Genomic DNA, 21,465 nt, shown 5'->3' with positions numbered 1-21,465 from the left:
CACACAACAAGACTGCTAACTAACCCTTCCTCATTACTCAATACCCAGTCTAGAATAGCCTGTTCTCTCGTTGGTTCCTCGTTGGTTTATAAAACTATCCCGCATACATTCCAAGAAATCCACTTCCTCAGCACCCCTGTCAATTTGATTCACCCAATCTATATGTAGATTGAAGTCACATATTTTTGCCCTGGATTTGTCTGCCTGCCACTTCTACTTTTCACCTTGCTACCTATTGCTTCTACCCTCATTTTACACCCCTCTGTCTCTCTGCTCACACATTTGAGAAACCCCCCACCTCTTATTCTCTGTTCATTGTGTTTTTCTTCTTTCCCCCCTACATGTTGGGCCTGAGTGCTTCCCTTCTCTGCCTCCTGCCTCACACACTGTCTACTAGATTTCTCTATTTGAGTCCCTCCCCCCAACCATTCTAGTTTAAAGCCTCCCCAGTAACCTTTGCAAATCTCCTACTGTCCCACTGGACAAAGGAGCTGCATCATCAGTGAGGGACCGGCTGACACGAGCACAATGACTGGATGAACCTCAGTAGATAAGTGACATGCAAAACAACTTCTGGAAGCAAATCCATGAATATTTATTAATAATTTTATTTAGATCCATAACATATTACACAATAATATACAGCACAGAATAGAATATTTACAAACAGTAGAATCTCCCAGTTACAGTGGTATGTACAGTCAGGAGCTCCAGGCCCCTGTCCTTGTATATGGGCAAGTACAGTACAGGTGACAATATCTTGTTTATTCTGAATGAGGTCTTCTTGTGTTCACACTGAGTTCAGGTTCTCAGGAGTTTCATTCATGGTTAGTGTCTTCCTTTTGAGACCTCATTCCCTCGTTTGAAGACTCCTCCTGAGATAATTCTGTTGACTTGCTTTTCATCTGTTTGACAAGATAAATAATTACAATTTTAGAATAATGTCCATACACAAAGTTTAAATAGTTTTAGTTTATAAATGGATAACTGAATCCACTCTGAATTGTAAGTGCTGTAACTGCATAGTAAACACATTACAAGCAGAGTTGCATTAAAATATTGATATACTGGGGCATTGAGATAAATTATTAATGTAATAGAAGTGATTTCATCATCAGTTGGTCACGGCTGTGCTGACCTCCTCCTGCATCCCACTCGCACTCTCCCACAACAGGAAATTGAAATCTGTTAAATCTTGACAATCTCTGGGATGCTCCCCTAATGAAGTTGGTGGTTATATGTCCACACACCAGGATTGTCCTCAAGGAGAATGTATTTTCAAATTCTAGTTCTAAATTCTGTGAAGACCAAACTTACACTTAAGGGGTTGTCCCTCTTATGGGATCTAATTGGCGAGTTTAGAAGAGTTTTAAAAGATGACATGTTGAAGACCTCCTTCGACTATGTAGAAGACCTCCTTCGACCTCCTTCGACTATGTTAAAGACTAGCTTTGACTAGCTACGACAATCTTCGGGAAAATTGGACACCGAATTGTGGAGAGTGAAGACCTCCCTTCAACCTCCCTTTGACTATGATGAAGACTATCTACGACTACCTTCGATTACCTACCACTAACATGGCGACCTACTACGACCTATTATGACCACCTACGACTAAAGCTACGAGTAAAAAAAAGTATAGATTTTTTCCATGACGATCTTTTTTAACTCGCGGGCATTTTTTTAACATATTGAAAAAAATGTCGCGACCTAGCTGAGGTCTCCAGTACGCGGAGACCACTTCGAGCATGAAGGAGAGTTACAAAGACCTCCTAAGACCTCGTGTCGACCATGCTGCGAGTATGAGTCGCGGGCAAACTCGGCAGAACTCACAGATTCGGTTGCCCAAGTGGGACAGGTCCTTTATGGTGAAGTTAGCAAACCTCAGCCTCAGAACATCCAAAAGTATTTACACAACAATATTCCCTCCCCATCTTTCTAATGATTATGGGTCGTCATTAAATAAACAGAAACCTGGCCAAACTTCTTCATCTCAACAATAGATATGGATTCCCTGATGATACTTACATTGGAAGACTCCTCAATTGATGACTCTTTTGACTTGTCTTTTACCTGTGAAAATATTAATATTTATATATTCAGTATTAAATAATAAAGACTGTTAAATAACTACTGAACATACCCATTAATGAATGAATTATAAATGATCCTATTTATATCAGGGCTAATCAGGATTCGAGAATCTGTATTAGAGTGGAAGAGGCCTCACAAAAAATTTGCATTCGTTCTGCTTAACAATGGTCAATGAAGCCTGTATAACATGAGGAGTGGGGTCAGCGGAGCCAACTCAACAATTCCCCCTCAGCCCAACTTGCCCACAGGAACCAGTCAGCAGAATCCTTTTTAAAGTGCATTGAGCTACAATAAATGGCTGTCTTTCTCTCTGTATTGTAACATAGTTCAACCCAAGATATTAAATAATATCAGAAAGATCATTTCAAAACCTTTCTAATTGTACTCACATTGTCTGGATCTTCTAGCGATGTCTCTGTTGATTTGGATTTTTCCTGTTTGGAAATAATATTTATCTATTTAGTACAGGACACTAATTAGTAATTTTGAAAATATAATAGTCATCAAACTTCTGAAACAATCACGGCTTTCTCACTCATTTCCTGAAATTGCTGCCACGTAGCCTTGATCTTAACACTACCCAATTCAGTTAATCTGTTATCGTATGCTAAGTTTTTTGCACTGCTTTCAATTGTACTACAGTCTTGGTTTTTGTTTAATGGTGTATTTACCATTACTGTCTCCATCTGAACAAGGAATTTCATTGCATCCTGGTGAGTATGACAATAAACTAGTCTGTATCTTTAATTGAAAAAATTCCAGCATGCACCACTATTAAATATTGAATTCTAAAGGAACCATTGTAAGCTTTCTGGTCATTTCAGAAATGTGGTTTGTTGCAAGTGCAGTCGGCTATTGGGACGGCAGTTGATATAGGACTTGAGAATAAGAGTACTGCTACGACATGGAGCCTTTGTGAGTATTGTAGACATTTTTTTTCTCCTTACCTAACGGAGGATTTGCTTGAGGTAGAGTGTGCAGCAAAGGTTCACCAGGCTGGTTCCTGGGATGGTGAATCTGCTGCATAATGAGAGTGAGTAGGCTTAAACCTTTACAGGTGGGAGAAATTAGGTGGTTGCCATAATTATGGGAATGTGTGGTAGGAGTGAGATGGGGGATGTTTCCTCTCTCTCTCTCTCTCTCTCAGGAGTTTAAAGCTCGAGTCACAATATAAAGAATAGATCAATTGGAATTTATCTGAGGAAGTACCTCTTCACTGGGAGGTGGACTTTGGAACTCTTGACCCCAGAGAGTTGTGGAATCTCAATCACTGAGTTCAGTCAGAACAGAAATTATAGGATTTTGGCTGTTCGCGGAATCAAGGGTTGCAGTGTCAGTCGAGTACCGTGGTGCTGAGGTGAAGATAATATTCAAGGATGACTCATTATCCACTGTTTGGAACAGACATATTATGAGGTAAATCCTTCCACCCCATTCTGACAGATCAGTCTACATTCTACACCACAACATAGTTGAGAATCAAGAGATAACAATTCACAAATTAAACTTACATTTGAAGAATCTTCCAGTGAAGTTTCTTCTGACTTGCTTTCCACCTGTATGAAAGCATTAACATTTAGGAAATATGCAGAGGATGGATTTGGTAAGTAACAAGCATTACTAGATTCACTCCAAATGGTAGACTAGAATATTGAATTCAATCGATATTCCTGCGACAGGTAACACAGGTATCAATTGCCATCTGATTAAATTAAACTGAGTTGGATGATCAGCCATGATCATATTGAATGGCGGTGCAGGCTCAAAGGGCCGAATGGCCTACTCCTGCACCTAATTTCCATGTTTCTATGTTTAAGCTCTGGTTTCCCTCCAGGAAGGATTTGTACTCAGTGACTACTGTTGCCGTCAGCCTGGGAGACACTGCTGCTGTAATTATGCAATTCACAAATTAAACTTACATTTGAAGATTCTTCCAGTGAAGTTTCTTCTGACTTGCTTTCCACCTGTATAAAAGCATAAACATTTAGGAAATAAGCATTGGATGGATTTGGTTAGTAACAAGCATTAATAGATTCCCTCAAAATGGTAGACTAGAATATTGAATTATCAATCCTACATTCCCAGGTGTTGGTTCAATTAAGTAGTTTTGGGCTGAGGACGCTCAACTCAAAGTCTCACTCTCTACCGTGCCCCAGAATTCAATTAAATGCCTGGTAAAGTGGCTGTGCTGAGTCAATTAATATTGACTCAGACAGGTAACACAGGCATCAATTGCCATCTGCTTGAATGAAGCTCTGGTTTCCCGCCAGGAAGGATTTTGTACTCAGTGACTACTTTTGGTGTCAGCCTCCAAGACACTGCTCCTGTAATATTGTCTTGTTGATGATAAGTTCAGCTTCAGTGGAGGCCAGACCCATTATACACAGAAATCAATTATCAGAACCCCCTCCCTCCACATCAGACTGTTCAACACACTTTCTCACTCACTATTAGAAACATAGAAACATAGAAATTAGGTGCAGGACTAGGCCATTCGGCCCTTCGAGCCTGCACCGCCATTCAATATGATCATGGCTGATCATCCAACTCAGTATCCCGTACCTGCCTTCTCTCCATACCCCCTGATCCCCTTAGCCACAAGGGCCACATCTAACTCCCTCTTAAATATAGCCAATGAACTGGCCTCAACTACCCTCTGTGACAGAGAGTTCCAGAGATTCACCACTCTCTGTGTGAAAAAAGTTCTTCTCATCTCGGTTTTAAAGGATTTCCCCTTTATCCTTAAGCTGTGACCCCTTGTCCTGGACTTCCCTAACATCGGGAACAATCTTCCTCAATCATATTCTGAATGGAGTAGCTGCCGTTTCATTACTAATAATTGAGCTCAAGATGCAATCATCTGGCAAAATATTAGTTAATACTCACACTTGTGGTTTCCTCTAGTGATGTCTCATTTGTTTTGCTTTGAGCCTGTGTGAAGAAATTTGCATTTAGATCTTTATAACAGGGCACCAATTAAATGCTTTTTAAATGATCTCATGTTCTAGAAATCCCACTGCCCTGAAGTGTATAACTGTGCAGTTACCTCAATACTGGTTTCATTGGACTCTGTTGAGTCACTCTCACTGTCAATGGTCTTCAGACCTTCACACTCCACATCTACGTCAGCCACCTTATCAGCAAAATATTCCACGCGGCTTTTGCAAAACCCTTTCTCCTGTGAAAATAAAGCATAATGCAGGGAAATTATTGTCAAATCCAAACTCAACTCTGAATCAAAGTGATTAAAATATAGCTCAATATACAGGCTTTGGTTTGATATAACTCAGTATGAATGGTCAATTCTATTATATAATCTACAATTATACCTCATGACACACAAAGATTCAACTAGTTTGCAATATAATTCTAGACTCACAGCAATGTTCTTAGGGCGGAAGGTGCAAATGGGATCATCAAATTCCTGTCCAGAATTCTTGGAGCAGACGGTTTCTTTTACGGAGAATGTTAAATCCACGTTGTATGACAGCTTACCCGTGCGATAGGTCTGATGAATAGAAAATAGTTTATTGATGTATTATCATTTAGTTTAGGTTAATTTAGAGATACAGCATGAAAACAGGCCCTTCGGCCCACAGGTCTGCACCGATCAGTGATCCCCACATATTAACACTATCCTACACACAGTAGGGACAATTTTTACATTTACCAAGCCAATATACCTACATATGCGTACGCCTTTGGAGTGTGGAAACCGAAGAACTTGGATAAAACCAACGCGGCCATGGGGCGAATGTACAAACTCCATACAGACAGCACCCATAGTCAGGATCGAACCCAAGACCATGGTGCTGCAAGCGCTGTAAGGCAGCAACTCTACCGTTACGCCACCATTCTTATACCGTATATCTGCTGTTCTTACAATTATCTGATGAAGCTTAGATCACCCCAGGTCTATTTTCAGCAGATGACGACATTGGCGGTGCCAGAGTCAACAATCGTAATGAGCAAGAAATTTAATTAACCCAAAAGTAAAATTCCAACCTTAATTCCAAATCAATAGTTTAGTCTGAGATTCAAGATTCATGTATAGTTTTGGGATTTTAATTCTCAATCTGATATTCATTTAAAACTGTGTGATATAATACTGAGCTCATGTTTAGTAATTAAACACTTATGCTTAAACCTTATCTAAGCGGACACATTATCTCATACTTCTAATTAGACAGGGTGAGGCTATTCAACCCATCAGGTCTATACTAGCACCCAGTAGAACAATCCCATCGGTCCTATTTTCGCCCTCTAACGCCCTGGAACGTCCTCCAACGGCCTCCAACGCATCTGACGCCCTCTACCACCCTCTAACACACTCTAAAGCTCTCCCACGCCCTCTACACCCTCCAACGCCCTCCAACGCCCTTCTCCCTGGAACTTTTCGACTGATTCTCCCCTATAATTTATAGTTACACTTACAGTTGTTACACCTCTCCTAGTGATCGCACACAGGTTGGTGATCTCGGTGATTTCATTCAACTTTACAACTGAAGCTCTCAGAGCATCCTTGGTGCTTGGCAGTCCTGCAGAGAGACATTTGTAGTACAAGTTTGTAGAAAAGTTGTACAAGACATTTCAGCAAACAGTGAAGTGTTTTTACATTTGTTGAATCATAGCTAACTGAAGCTCATTACCAGTAACATTGCTCTCTGAGGCCCTCCCTCTCCCCAGTACCTACCTGAGCAGTGGAGGATCTGCACGGCAGCGATGGCGAGGAGGAAGGATTTCATTCTGTCTCGTGTGGGATCAGCTAGCTGGGTTCTCAGAGTAAAGTTGCTGCTTCTCTCTCTTAATCTGCCTTCACCTCGCTGCCTTCGGTCTTTATACACTGCTCCTCAACCACATTCAAACACTGACTCATGTTTGCTCAACGTGTTGGTCGTGGGCACCGGAATCAGATGAAAGGTGGGCTACTAGTATGGACAGAGCTTCCTCCCCGCGTCAGCATCGTGTTTAGGTTTGGTGGGAAACGGCTGAGATCAGATCTTATTCCTTGGAAGATGAGTTAATAATAAGATAGTTGTAAGTGCTTGGTCAGATGATGAAATTATTCGGTGTAATGCCTGGGTCGTGTAAATTGCCAGTGAGTGGAAGCCAGCCATCCCGGCCGCTCCCTGCTCAGAGTCTCATTTTGTTGTTTGTTTTTAGAGATGCAGCAGGCAAACAGGCCATTCGGCCCACTGAGTCCACACCGACCATCGATCATCCGTCCACACTGATTCTATGTTAGAACAACCTTCTTACACAATTCCTACACACTGGGGGGAACTATCCTGCACCTCAACCACATTCAAACACTGACTCATGTTTGCTCAACTTGTTACTCTTGGTCACCGGAACCAGATGAAATGTGAGCTGTGATTATGGGCAGAGCTTACTCCAAGAATCGTCATCATGTTTAGATTAGGTGGGAACATTTGAAATCAAGATTTATGCCTCAGAATATGAAATAGTAAAGGAAGAATCAACTCAGGTTTGCACAAAGCCGCTTTGCAAATATATACATTTTGGGATTATTTATTTGCAGTACTGCCTATACCCTAGGAATGACCTGGAATTTCCAGAATACTGCTGCAGGAAACATGAGCAATGTCAACAAACCAAAGGAGCTGGTCACTGACTTCTGAAGACGAGATGGAGTACCCACCACAGTCTACGTCATTGGTGCTGAAATGGAGATGATCAAGGGGTTCAAATTCCTAGGTATATCTATCACCAACAATTTGTTCTGGGCCAACCACATTGAAGCTAAGGACAGCAAAGCACACCAATACCTCCATGGGTTCATACGTTATAGGAGTAGATTATGGGTGGCACGGTGGGGCAGCGGTAGAGTTGCTGCCTTACAGCACCTGAACCAGCGGAGACCCGGGTTTGATCCTGACTACAGGTGCTGTCAGTATGGAGTTTGTACGTTTTCCCCGTGACTGCATGAATTTTCTTCAAGATCTTTGATTTCCTCCCGCACTCAAAAGACATACAGGTTTAGGTTAATTGGCTTGATGTATGTGTAAATTGTCCCTAGTACTAGGGTAGTGTTAATGTGCAGGGATAGCTGGTCGGCATCAAGCCCGGATAGCTCAGTCGGTAGAGCATCAGACTTTTAATCTGAGGGTCCAGGGTTCAAGTCCCTGTTCGGGCGTTCAGTTTTTTATTTTCCAAAGTCTACAGAGTGATTTAGGCCATTTGGAAAAATGGGCTGAAAGATGGCAGATGGAGTTTAATGCTGATAAATGTGAGGTGCTACACCTTGGCAGGACAAATCAAAATAAGACGTACATGGTAAATAGTAGGGAATTGAAGAATACAGTTGAACAGAGGGATCTGGGTATAACCGTGCATAGTTCCTTGAAGGTGGAATCTCATATAGATAGGGTGGTAAAGAAAGCTTTTGGTATGCTAGCCTTTATAAATCAGAGCATTGAGTATAGAAGCTGGGATGTAATGTTAAAATTGTACAAGGCATCGGTGAGACCAAATCTGGAGTATGGTGTACAATTTTGGTTGCCCAATTATAGGAAGGATGTCAACAAAATAGAGAGAGTACAGAGGAGATTTACTAGAATGTTGCCTGGGTTTCAACAACTAAGTTACAGAGATAGGTTGAATAAGTTAGGTCTTTATTCTCTGGAGCGCAGAAGGTTAAGGGGGGACCTGATAGAGGTCTTTAAAATGATGAGAGGGATAGACAGAGTTGATGTGGACAAACTTTTCCCTTTGAGAATAGGGAAGATTCAAACAAGAGGACATGACTTCAGAATTAAGGGACAGAAGTTTAGGGGTAATATGAGGGGGAACTTCTTTACGCAGAGAGTGGTAGCGGTGTGGAATGAGCTCCCAGTGGAAGTGGTGGAGGCAGGTTCATTGGTATCATTTAAAAATAAATTGGATAGGCATATGGATGAGAAGGGAATGGAGGGTTATGGTATGAGTGCAGGCAGGTGGGACTAAGGGGAAAAAAAAATTGTTCGGCACGGACTTGTAGGGCCGAGATGGCCTGTTTCCGTGCTGTAATTGTTATATGGTTATATGGTTATATGGCATGGACTCGGTGGGTCGAAGGGCCTGTTTCCGTGCTGTATCTCTAAATTAATCAGGATATTTGGCCCATCAAGTCTACTCCCACTTTCAATCATTGCTGATTTATCTTTCCCTCTTAATCCCATTCTCCTGCCTTCGCCCCATAACCCTTGACACCCTTACTAATCAAGAAGCTGTCAATCTTTGCCTTAAAATATCCATTGGCTTGTCCTCAATAGCTGTCTGTGGCAATGAATTCCACTGATTCACCTTCCTCTGAATAAAGAAATTGCTTCTCTTGCCTTTTCCAATGCTATGCACTGTACTTTTATTCTGTGGATCCTCTCCACATCCACTGCTTCCAGGCTTTCACTATTCAGTAAGTTTCAATGAGGTCCCCCTTAGTCCTTCTAAAGTCCAGCGACTACAGGCCCATTGCTGTCCAACACTCATCATATGCCAATCATTCCTGGGATCATTGTCATAAACCACCTCTGGCCCCTCCCCAATGCCAGCACATCCTTCCTCAGATATTTCCTCAGAAGAGTAAGGACATTCGACATATTTCAATTAACATTTAATAATTTCTACATATGCATCGTAGTATGCATCGTATCAAAATGCATCACATTGTCGACATCTCGGCGCTAAGCGTAGCTCAATCTGTCAGGTAAACTTGCCTCCATCCCCCATTGCTCTATTGACTTGATCCACATTTCTCACTGGATGGGAAAAGCAGCCAACACAATCAAGAACCAACTCACATTCCCTCTTCCCCCAGCCTCCATCTAGCAGTCAATACATAGGCTTGAAAGCACAGACCATCAGAAATTACTTCTTCCCAATTATTATCTGACTCTTGAACATACCTATCCTATGCTAGGGATGAACTCCAGATCCTCCCATCTATCTTGTGGTGCTTGTTTTTCTGTAACCCACACTTTCTCTGGAGTTGTTTAGTTTTTTTTGTTTAAAGATACAGCATAGGAGCAGGTGCTTCGGCCCAACAAATATGCGCCGACCAGCACACTAACACTATCATGCACATATTAGGGACAATTTAGAATTATAACAAGTCTATTAACCTACAATAGACAATAGACAATATATGAAGTAGGCTATTTGGCCCTTCGAGCCAGCACCGCCATTCACTGTAATCATGGCTGATCATCCACAATCAGTACCCATTCCTGTCTTCTCCCCATATCCCTTCACTCCACTATCTTTAAGACCTCTATCTTACTCTCTCTTGAAAGCATCCAAAGAATAGGCCTCAGCTGCCTTCTGAGGCAGAGAATTCCACAGATTCACAACTCTCTGGATGAAAAAGTTTTTCCTCATCTATGTTCTAAATGGCCTACCCCGTATTCTTAAACTATGGCCCCTGGTTCTAGACTCCCCCAACATTGGGAACATGTTTCCTGCCTCTAGCGTGTCCAATCCTTTAATAATTTAATATGTTTTAATACGATCCCCTCACATCCTTTCAAATTCCAGTGTATACAAGCCCAGTCTCTCCATTCTGTCAACGTATGACTGTCCCGCCACATCGGGAATTAACCTCGAGAACGTACGCTGCACTCCCTCAATAGCAAGAATGTCCTTCCTCAAATTTGGAGACAAAAACTGACACAATTCTCCAGATGTGGTCTCACTAGGGCCATGTACAACTGCAGAAAGACCTCTTTGCTCCTATGCTCAATTCCTCTTGTTATGTAGGCCAACATGCCATTAGCTTTCTTCACTGCCTGTACAATTTTGGAATGAGGGAGGAAACCGGATATCCTGGAGAAAACCAGCGCAGGTCATGGGGAAAACGTACAAACTCCGTACAGACAGTACCCGTAGTGAGAAGCTAACCCGGGTCTCTGGCTCTGTAAGGCAGCAACACTACCACTGCACCACCATGCCATCTCATCTACTCATTTACTCCTGTACTTACGTATGGTATGTTTTGCCTGGATAGACAGTCAAGAGTCAATAGGGCTTAATTGTCGTAAGTGCTGATAAAAGAACAATTAAATTCTTATTGCAACAGCATAACCGGCATTGACACTGTCAACAAAATGATGTATCCTGATACAATGCTTTGTACAGTGCATATGTAGCAACCACTGAGAATTATTTGAAAAAGTAATTCCCTCCTTTTTATCATTACATGATAACATTCACAGTCCTCGTTAGGTACACAATGGTTGCGAGAATCTAAGAATAAAAATCAGAGCGATGATTGACAAAAAGATAGAGCCATAATGTAACACAGTACCCCAGTGTCCACCAAACCAGCTGAATGGCCACCAGCTCCCGCCCCCTTCATTTTACCTATACATGTTGTAAATAAGCTCTTATAAGCTTCTCCCCCAGTCTAGTTCAGTCAATAAAACACTGATTCAGGCACTGGAACAACTAATCTTTATTTTTGGATTGCACAATAAATTCCCCTATACAATACCTAAACCATCGCAGCTCTGATCCATGTATCTGCTTCGTCAAGCCCTTCAGCCTTGTGCAAGCAGAAACACACCAAAAGCTCACGCAGTCCAAAACGCTCTTCCAGAAGATTGACAAAGGACCTCGTGGGGGCTGTCTTTTATAGGTCCCTGAACCTTGAGGGGCCGACAACCAACAACCACCATTTTTGCAGTGCAGCATTTCAAAACAGTTACCACCACCTACAACCACCATTTTTGCAGTGCAGCATTTCAAAGCAACCACATTTTCATTTTCAAACCACATTAAGGGCACTCACAGTTGAGAAGACATATAGTATAAAAGAGTGAGCAGAAAAACATCAGGTACACAAATTTGTCCAAGAGGGGTGAGCCAGGGGCCCGTCAAAGAGTCAAAGGTGCAGCCTTCTCGTTTCCATAATCTTTTTACGTGGCAGAGGCATCCCCCTGCATTAACTTTACCTCACCCATGTCTGGTAGAGCCTTTCTGTCTGCTAGAATTGTTGGTTCTGTGGGGACCACTGTGCAGAATTCGCAAGATGCCGTGCGGGCAGTAATGTAATTGGGCATTCCTTTGGACTATGTCGTGACCACTCATATGGGCATTGTACTTAATAATGGCCAGGTGGGCAGGGACGGCTAAGGCTTGCAGTGACTGGTGCAGTAGCTAGCGCTGTCTTTTAAGTTGCGAAAGTCTTCTTCTTGTTGAAATGAGAGAGTGAATTGCTGTGGTGCCTTGGCAGAGGCACGGGAAACAGTAATTTTGTGTATAATGCCACATCGGGAATTCACTGCCGGCAGAAATTAACCAAGCCCAGAAAAGCCCTCATCTGCTTAAGGATGGACAGGCTGGTGTGGTTCACAATGGAATCCTCCTGGGTGGGTATCAATGCTCGTTCTGTAGTACTGAGCAGTATACCAAAATTTCACTCGCGTAAAAAGAGATGATTGGTCCGATTCCCTGTCGGAAGCAACACACTTCAGTGCTCCAGATGCTGTTCAGGGTCTTGCCGTCGACTGTAGACTTTCCCCTTATATTCGATCTGCAACACATCACACTTTCCCGGTTACTCACAAACTCTCCCTGTAACCTCTCCCTCTCTCCTCATCAGGGAGACGCGCTCTGTGCCAAATGTTATTCAAAGTTCAATAGTAATTTGCACAGCGGGCAGACTCTTATCACCGGCAAACCTGGCCACAATGCCTTTGTCCAAATCATTTTCTATCTCTCCTCATTGAGAGCTTTCGCCATTGCTACTGCTGCTGCTGCCCCTGAACTACCTTTGGAATGTAACCCCAGCGGTGGAAGACTTTTAGTAGCTCATCGGTGTCCTTATCTCTGTCAGCACTTCTGTATCACTGCTGAGCTGTGGGGCAGCCTTGGTTGTTTCAAACTTGTTTTAACCTGTGCAGACTCTTAGTTAAAGTTCTCGTCTCCAGCATAAGTGTGATATGCCGTCATAATTCTCTCCCAGAAATTAGGTGCTGATTTCTAGGGTAAAGTCTGCATTCAATTACTTTGCCCATATCAATAGGTCGTTTCAGGCATTGAGTTAGAGCAGGGGTCGTCAGGGTACAGTGCCTCGATCGGCATCAAGCTTTTTACCCTTTTCAGTCTTCTTTGATTTATATCCTGCCTCTCTGGTGCTCTGCGTTGTTTAACCCCCTCACTGCTGGATTCAATTGCTGCTCTTCTTTCCACTTCTGCCTCAGTCCTCTTCCTTCTTCTTTCTCATCTTCCTTCTCAGTTTCCGAGTCGCTATCAGTATCATCTTCTTCTGGGGGTTCCCTTTCCTGTAGGGGTGCTGGAGACCCCTACGGAATCTTAGTGGGGTAGCTCCTGCTGCAAGGGACTGGTGACCAGGGTATATGGGAGGTGGTCTACACCAATTCCTCATTCCCCCCAAAATTTTTTCCTCATCCTTCTCTTCTATAAACAGGGTCACCATGCCAGACAAGGAGTCGCCGGGGACATTTTGCATAGGTTTCCGTTTTTGCATACCAATTGGTTATTATTCTGTTGGCCATCGTATTCTCTTTGTTTGAAGACCTTTTTGCCTGATTATAATGTAATCTTTATGTTATCCTGGATCCAAATAACATATATGCTGTACCGAAGCTCTCACATCTACCAGATCTCCCACATCACTCTCATTTGGCTCTCTAGCAAGAAAATTTACGATCTATGTCCGACCTGCTCAATCAAACCAACAAGACTATTTTTATGATCTTTGTATTAATTGGGGATTGTGGTGAGATATTGAAATGCTTTACTGAAATTTGTGCAAAAAATAGAATTTCACTGTACCTATGTGTCTGTGATAACGTAGAAAGATAACATTGTCCACTGATCAAGCACAATTGAACAAGATTTATATGGCTAAATGTTCGACATAATTTTACTGCTTTTGCATCATGTCCCTGTGAAAATGAGTCCCATGGTCTTGAACTCTGCTTCTTCTACCTCCACCACTACAATTGCTACTTTCAGTGGGCTGTCAATCCACACATGAGGACCTGCTTACAGTATATCACTTAGACACATTTTCAAATATTACTTGGTTTTCATATTCTTCAGAACATTTTCCTGCAGGTCCCTATGAATTTCTTTCAGGTGGATCATAAAGTGGGACCTGAACAACACTGCTGACATTGGGAGTTGAAATACCTTGACTTTGTGAGTGCTGTGAATTTATTGCTGACTATGTAAAACATTGCTATAACTGGAATGCCAACATTCTTGTTGATATTCACTGCAAATCATAACTTGCATCCTCAACAGAAACTATTAGAATTGGATAAGTGGTAGTTTCTGATTAAATCTGCAGCATGCTGATGTATTTTAACCAAGAATTTGGTTACTTTGTGCATAAGGAAGCTATCCTTTGGTTTATTCCATTGACAGACTGGGTGAAGACTTAGTTTAGTTTAGTTTCGAGATACAGAATGGATACAGGCCATTCAGACCATCGAGTCCATGCCCGCAAACGGTCACCTATCCTGCATACTGGGTACAATTTACAGAAAGTAATTAACCTGTAAACCTGCACATCTATGGAATATATGTGAAGAAAATGGAGCACCCGGTGAAAACCCAGATGGGTACAGGGAGGGCAGAAACAGAGAGAACATTCAAACTCCATACAGACAACACCTGTCGCCAGGATCGAACTCCATTCTCTGGCGATGTAAGGCAGCAACTCTACCACTGCGCCACTGTGCCACCCACTTGTGCTTGAAATGTCCTTGTAAATTGTCCAGAGTCCACAATCCCAACAAGCACAATGTAACAGAGCCTATTGGATGAAATGTGTGATTTTGGAGTAAGTTGGTGGTGAGATGCCAGCATGAATCACCTCTTGTAGCACTGCCCGGCTCACCACACAGCTAAATGGTAAAAATGGATTCATTCAGTTTTGTTTACTTTATGTTAATATTTTTAATTAAAGCATTTAAAATGATTCTACCACCCACCTACAGTATATACTGGAGGCAATTTACAGCGGCCAATGACCTTCACATCTTTGGAATGTGTGAGGTAACCGGAGAACGAGACAGCACCAGAAGTCATGATTGAACGATCACTGGAACTATGAAGCAGCAGCTCTACCCGCTGCATCGTTGTACCCTGTTGAAGTATTTACCCACTGTCCACTCACTGAACAAGAGAGAAAATATTCAAGCTGCTGCTTTGAGGGAAACATTAATTTCAATAATATATAATTCCTAATTACACCCAACCCATCTCATTAGCCCCAAAATCTCATTCTTTCAAAATGTAATTGTTGGAGACTTTAACCAAAATAAAGAGCTGAAGTCAGATATGACTAACAATTGTATACCCAAAGACTTCAACCTTGCTGCAAGTGAAATGAGCTATCTACTGTAGGTTGCAGTGTCTGATGTTAATAGAGATCAGCTAATGGACCAAGACATCGGACATTCGCCAGACAGAGAAGGTCCCAATTCAGGACGTCCCACCAGACAAGGGAGCTGCATCATCAGTGATTGACTGGCTGACGAGCTCAATGACTGGATGAACCTTTGTAGATCAATGACATGCAAAACAACTTCTGGAAACAAATCCGTGCATATTTCTTAATAATTTTATTTAAATCCACAACATATTACACAATAATATACAGCAATGAATAGAATATTTACAAACAGTAAAATCTCCCAGTTACAGGGATATGTACGGTCAGAAGCTCCAGGCCCCTGTCCTTGTATATGAGCAAGCACAGTGTCTTGTTTATTTTGAATGAGGTCTTCTTGTGTTCACACTGAGTTTAGGCTCTCAGGGGTTTCATTCATGGTTAGTGTCTCCCTCTTGAATCCTCACTCTGTTCCTGGAATGGACACAATCAACAGAATTGTCATTATATGTTGGACAGAGCTCACTCTATCTTCAATCTTTTATCATTGAGTTTTAATGATGATGATAAGACCAAGTCTTAGCTTATACTTACGTTTGAAAACATCTCCAAAGATAATTCTGTTGACTTACTTTTCATCTGTTTGAAAGATAAATAATTACAATTTTAGAATCATATCCATACACAAAGTTTAAATTATTTCAGTTTGCAAATTGATAACTGAAACTACTTTAAATCTCAGAATTGTATGCCACTGGGAATAGCACAGGAAACTCTTCACAAGCTGAGTTGCAGTAATATATTGATACGTTTGAAAACGTTTGAGTGGGAATCTCTGGAACTCTCTGCCACAGAGGGAGTTGAGGCCATTATTGGCTATATTTAAGAGGAGAGTTGAGTTATTCCAAGGGGATCAGAGGGTATCAGAAGGCAGGTACGGGTCACGGATGATGCCATGACCATATAAATGGCGGTGCAGGCTCCCGACTGGCTACTCCTTCCCTAATTTCATGTGTTTCTATGTTTCTATATGCTTACTCTGAGATAAATCTTAACATAACAGAGGTGAGTTTATTCCATCAGGGCTGACCTCCCTAACTAGCACATTCCCAGACCATGTGATTAATTACTCTGTTAAATCTTTACAATCTCGGGATGCTCCCCTAATGAAGCTGGTGGTTATATCAGTCCACACACCAGGATTGTCCTCAAGGAGATCGCCTTTTTTTAATTCTAGTTCAAATTAAGTGAAGACCAGACTCACACTCAGGGTGAATTCAATAGCATCTGTGCAACAATATTTCCTTATCATTCCGTCTCTGTATGGTGATTTAATAACGTTTAGCCAAACTAGACTTCATTGTCTTAACAATAGATAAGCTTTGCCTTTATTACAAGAGGACTTGAGGACAAAATTACAGCAATTGTATGGAGACTAGGTGTACAGCTTTGTTCTCCGTACTTAAGGATGAATATGCTTGATATAAAGTGTGCTGCACAGACTCACCAGGCTAGTTCCAGGGACGGTGCATCTGCCAGATGGGAAGAGACTGAGTAGGCTTCGAGCTCTATTCTTGACAGGTGATAAGAATGAGAGGTGTGTGCCTCACAATGAACAACATTATGAGAATGTGTGGCAGGATTGAGAGGGTGAGATTTCCCCACTCTAAAGATCCTAGAGATTGTGTCACAGTCTCAAAATTAGGTTTGAACTGAGCAGGAACCCCTTCACTGGGATGTGGAATTTTGGAACTATCAACCCCAGAGAGCCATGGGGTTAGTCAGAACAGAATGGACAGGATTTTGGATGTTCATGGAATCAAAGTTTACAGAGTCAGTTCAGGAAAGTGGTGTTGAAGTGGAAGATAATATTAAGTAAAAACTTTAATTCTATTCTAATTCTAAGATCAATTTACATTTCACATCCTATTGTAGTTGAAAAACAAGAGATGAAAATTCTGAAATTAAACTTACATTTGAAGAGTCCTCCAGTGAACTTTCTCCTGACTTGCTTTTCACCTGTAAGAAAGCATTTAAATTAGCACAGTTTATATTAGGTAATTAACAAGCATAAATAGATTCCATCCAAAAGGCAGAGTGTAATTATGAATGAGAGATTGTTAATCCAAAATACCCGAGTGTCGATTCAATGAGGTGGTGTTGGACTGAAGAAGCTCAACTCAAAGTCTCACTCTCTACAGTGCCCCAATATTCAAAAAAACACCAGGTAAAGTGGCTGTGCAGATCAATGGATATTCCTGACAGGTAGCACAGGCATCAATAGCCATCTGTTTTAATCAACCTCTGGTTCAGCTCCAGGAAGGATTTGTGTTTATTGACTATTTTTGGTCTGAGTTTCATAGATACTGTTTATATAATCCTGTCCAGTTGATGCTAAATTCATCATCAGTGGAGGCCAGACCCATCATGCAAGGAAATCAAATATCAGAATCCCCACCCTCTACATCAGACTGAGACAACATACTGTCTCACTCACTATTCTGAATGGACTGGCTAACACTTCATTGCTAACAATTGAGATCAACAAGACAAATCATGTGATAAACCAAAGTTAATACTCACATTTGAGGTTTCCTCTAGTGATGTCTCTTTTGACTTGCTTTGAGCCTGAGTATGAAGAAATTTACATTTAGATATTTATAATAGGACACCAGAGAAATGTTCTGTAAATAATCTCATGTGTTAGAATTCCCACAGCCCCAAATGGTCTCACTGTGCATTTACCTCAATACTGGTTTCACTTGACTCCGTTGAGTCACTCTCACTGTCAATAGTCTTCAGACCTTCACATTCCACGTCAATATCAGCCACTTTATCAGCAAAATATTCCACGCGGCTTTTGCAAAACCCTTTCTCCTGTGAAAATAAAGTATAATGCAGGGAAATTAATGATAGCTGCAAGTCCAACACTGAATGGAAGTCATTATGATATAACACAAATCTCAGCCTTTTAAAAATATATAAATCTGTATGTTTAGTCAATTGTATGAAATAATCTGCAATTATAACTCTTTTTCGATTATGTTACTCAATATGTTACACAAAGACTCAAATACTTTAAAATATAATTCTGGACTCACTGCAAACATTTTGGGGCGGAAGGTACAACTGGGATCATCAAATTCCCAAACAGAATTCTTGGAGCAGACGGTTTCTTTCACGGAAAATGTTAAATCCACGTTGTATGACAGTTTACCCGTGCGATAGATCTGATGAAAAGAAAATAGTTTATTGATGTATAATAATTTTTCATATGCTTACAATTATATAATAAAGCTTAGGCCTTTTTATTCAGATGATTACCTTAGTGCTGCCAGTATCAACAAATATAAAGAACAAGAGACTTAATTTGCCCAAAGGTAAAATTACTGTTTTAATCATCGTGTGAAGATCCCAAATTTTCATGAACATTTAATTATTGGAGGACATGAGCATAGGTTTCAAAAGGAATTAAATTCCATATCAAGGCTATGGAAAGCTTGATAACGTTTCAAGACTCAAGTGCAGAATTAGGATTTAAATTCCTGATCTGATGATCATTGAATACTATGTGCAATATAATATAGAGCTCATGAGTCGTATTTAAACACTTCTAATTAAATCTGAACTCAACAAAAACCTAATCTTATACTTCTAATTACACAGGGTGAGCTGTTCAACCTACTGTGCCTATATTGGCACACAGCCGAAAAATGCAATCAGTTTTATATCCACTCTCTTGATTTTCCTGAAATCCTGCAACTGATTCTCTCCCTCACATGTCCACTAGCTCCCCTTTGCCATTAACTTACACTGGGGATAATTTATGGTAGTCAATTAACTGGCACTCAGACAACATCCTTGCATAGTCGAGTCTGTGAAACACAATTAGACCAGGGGACACTTACATTTGTTACTCCTCTCCTGGTGATTGCACACAGGTTGGTGATCTCAGTGATTTCATTCAGTTTTGCAACTGAGGCTCTCAGAGCATCCTTGGTGCTTGGCAATCCTGCAGAGAGAGAAGGGAAGTTGTACAAGACAGTCCACCAAGCTGAATTATTTTTACACATCGGTGAATTATCGCTGACTGAAGCTCATTACCAGTAACTCATTGCTTTCTGAGGCCCTCCCTCTCCCCAGTACCTACCTGAGCAGTGGAGGATCTGCACGGCAGCGATGGCGAGGAGGAAGGATTTCATTCTGCCTCGTGTGGGATCAGCCGGCTGGGTTCTCAGAGTAAAGTTGCTGCTTCTCTCTCTCGATCTGCCTTCACCTCGCTGCCTTCGGTTTTTATATCCTGCACCTCAACCACATTCAAACACTGACTCATGTTTGCTCAGCTTGTTGATTGTGGGCACCGAACCAGATGAAAGGTGGGCTGTGATTATGGGCAGAGCTTCCTCCAAGTATCGTCATCGTGTGGAGATTTGGTGGGAAAAATATGAAATCAGTTTTTATTCCTCAGAATATGAAATCATAAGCTCACAGAGGAGAAGAAACAATCAACTACAATTTGTACAAAAGCCATCTTTCAAAGTATATTACATTTTGGGATAATTTATTAGTGCAGTGCCAATGTGCTCCAAAAATGTTCTGAACTTTCAGAATACTGCTGCAAGAAACATACGTCCCAAGTATGTTTCGAGAAATTAAAACAATCTGCTGGAGGGGCACAGTAAGCCCGGCAGTAACCATGGCAGAAAATGGACAGATGACGTTGTAGGTTGAGCCCTTTATTAAGTGGAGGCAAAGGACTCCATTCACAAATCTACCCCTCCTCACCTGAATCGATATATCATGTGCCAGCTCTTGCCCTTTCCACACCCGCACTACTTTACACTGCTGAGTTCCACCAGCAGTTTGTCTTTTGCAGCAGTTGTCATCAAGTGCAGACTCTTGGGTCTGCATGCATTGTCCGTTTCCTATGATTACCTTTGTATGACATTACTGTTTTCAGGATTGCAGATGACATTGTTGTGGTGTGCTAGATTTTGAACAAATATATATATTGGAATGTGATAGATAGTTTATTAATCTGGTGTTAAGACAACAACCTCTCCTTCGATATTAGCAAAATGAAGAAGGTGGCAAATGACTTCAGAAAATGAGTACACCCCAATCTGTGTCAATGCTGCTGAAGTGGAGATGATTGAAAGCTTCATAATGTAGATATTACTAACAATTTGTTCTGGGTCCAGCTATATTGATGTTACAGTCAGGAAAGCACACCAATGCCTCCACTTCCTCAGAGAAGAAAGAAAATTTGACATATTTCAAATAACAACAATATCTACAGATACTCTGAAGAAAGCATCTATTCATGATGCATCACAACATAATTTAGCAACAGCTCTGCTCAAGACCACAACAAATCACATAGCTCAATATATCATGCAAACAAGCCTCTGTTTCTGCTTTTCCCGCCCTCCACCACCCCATTGATTCCATCTACACTTCTCGCTGCCTCAAGAAAGCAGACAACATAATCCTGGCCATTCACTCTTCTCCCGTCTTCCACTGTGCGGTAGATACAAAAGCTTGAAAGCACATACTATCAGATTCAAGGACAGCTCCATCCCCAGTAACCCCCAGGTCTTAAACAGGCCACTCAAATGTTAGGCATGGATCCTGCTCTTCCAATCTACCTCATTTTGACGCTACCATTTTTTTTCACCTGCACATTCTCTATAGCTATAACACTACATTCTGTACTCTGTTTATTTTCTCGTTTGCATTACTTATGCATGAAATAAACTGTCTGAATTGAGAATCAAGGGTCAAGAGTCAAGTGTGTTTAATTGTCATATGTACCAACAATAAAATTCGTACTTACAGCAACATAATAGGCTGGTAAATGCGATACAAACAGATAATATATAATAAACAAAATAAATCAATAAATAAGATTGAGGTAGGCATGGTGGCGCAGTGGTAGAGTTGCTGATCTTGGTTCGATTCTCACTATGGGTGCTGGCTGTATGGAGTTTGTACGTTCTCCCCGTGACCTG

At 41.4% G+C, this 21,465-nt stretch overlaps 3 protein-coding genes and 1 non-coding gene across 4 annotated transcripts in view; 2 read left to right on the top strand and 2 right to left on the bottom strand.

Moving 5' to 3' along the window:
* The window catches only part of LOC129698985 (secreted phosphoprotein 24-like), a 165,434-nt gene that overhangs the window by 72,040 nt on the left and 71,929 nt on the right, over window positions 1–21,465 (top strand). The window lies entirely within an intron of this gene.
* Window positions 620–7,348, bottom strand: LOC129698984 (secreted phosphoprotein 24-like). The gene is made up of 10 exons (XM_055638530.1): window positions 6,788–7,348; window positions 6,529–6,632; window positions 5,474–5,602; window positions 5,141–5,272; window positions 4,981–5,025; window positions 4,014–4,058; window positions 3,606–3,650; window positions 2,484–2,528; window positions 2,029–2,073; window positions 620–905 (listed from the first exon to the last, which is right to left on the bottom strand). The coding sequence occupies exons 1-10, from the start codon at window positions 6,837–6,839 to the stop codon at window positions 819–821; spliced, it is 729 nt and encodes a 242-aa protein (XP_055494505.1). The 5' UTR covers window positions 6,840–7,348; the 3' UTR covers window positions 620–818.
* On the top strand, window positions 8,179–8,251 carry trnak-uuu (transfer RNA lysine (anticodon UUU)). Its single transcript has one exon. It is a non-coding gene; the product is annotated as a tRNA-Lys (tRNA).
* LOC129698992 (secreted phosphoprotein 24-like) lies at window positions 15,674–19,747 on the bottom strand. Its single transcript, XM_055638543.1, has 8 exons — window positions 19,605–19,747; window positions 19,363–19,466; window positions 18,556–18,684; window positions 18,200–18,331; window positions 18,038–18,082; window positions 17,429–17,473; window positions 16,049–16,093; window positions 15,674–15,928 (listed from the first exon to the last, which is right to left on the bottom strand). Exons 1-8 carry the CDS (start codon window positions 19,654–19,656, stop codon window positions 15,896–15,898), a joined length of 585 nt encoding a protein of 194 aa, XP_055494518.1. The 5' UTR covers window positions 19,657–19,747; the 3' UTR covers window positions 15,674–15,895.

The sequence above is a fragment of the Leucoraja erinacea genome, chromosome 7 (genome assembly GCF_028641065.1).
Source record: "Leucoraja erinacea ecotype New England chromosome 7, Leri_hhj_1, whole genome shotgun sequence".
Lineage (NCBI taxonomy): Eukaryota > Metazoa > Chordata > Chondrichthyes > Rajiformes > Rajidae > Leucoraja > Leucoraja erinaceus.
Note: the sequence above shows the minus strand (reverse complement) of the source record. Positions and strands in the feature narration are given on the sequence as shown.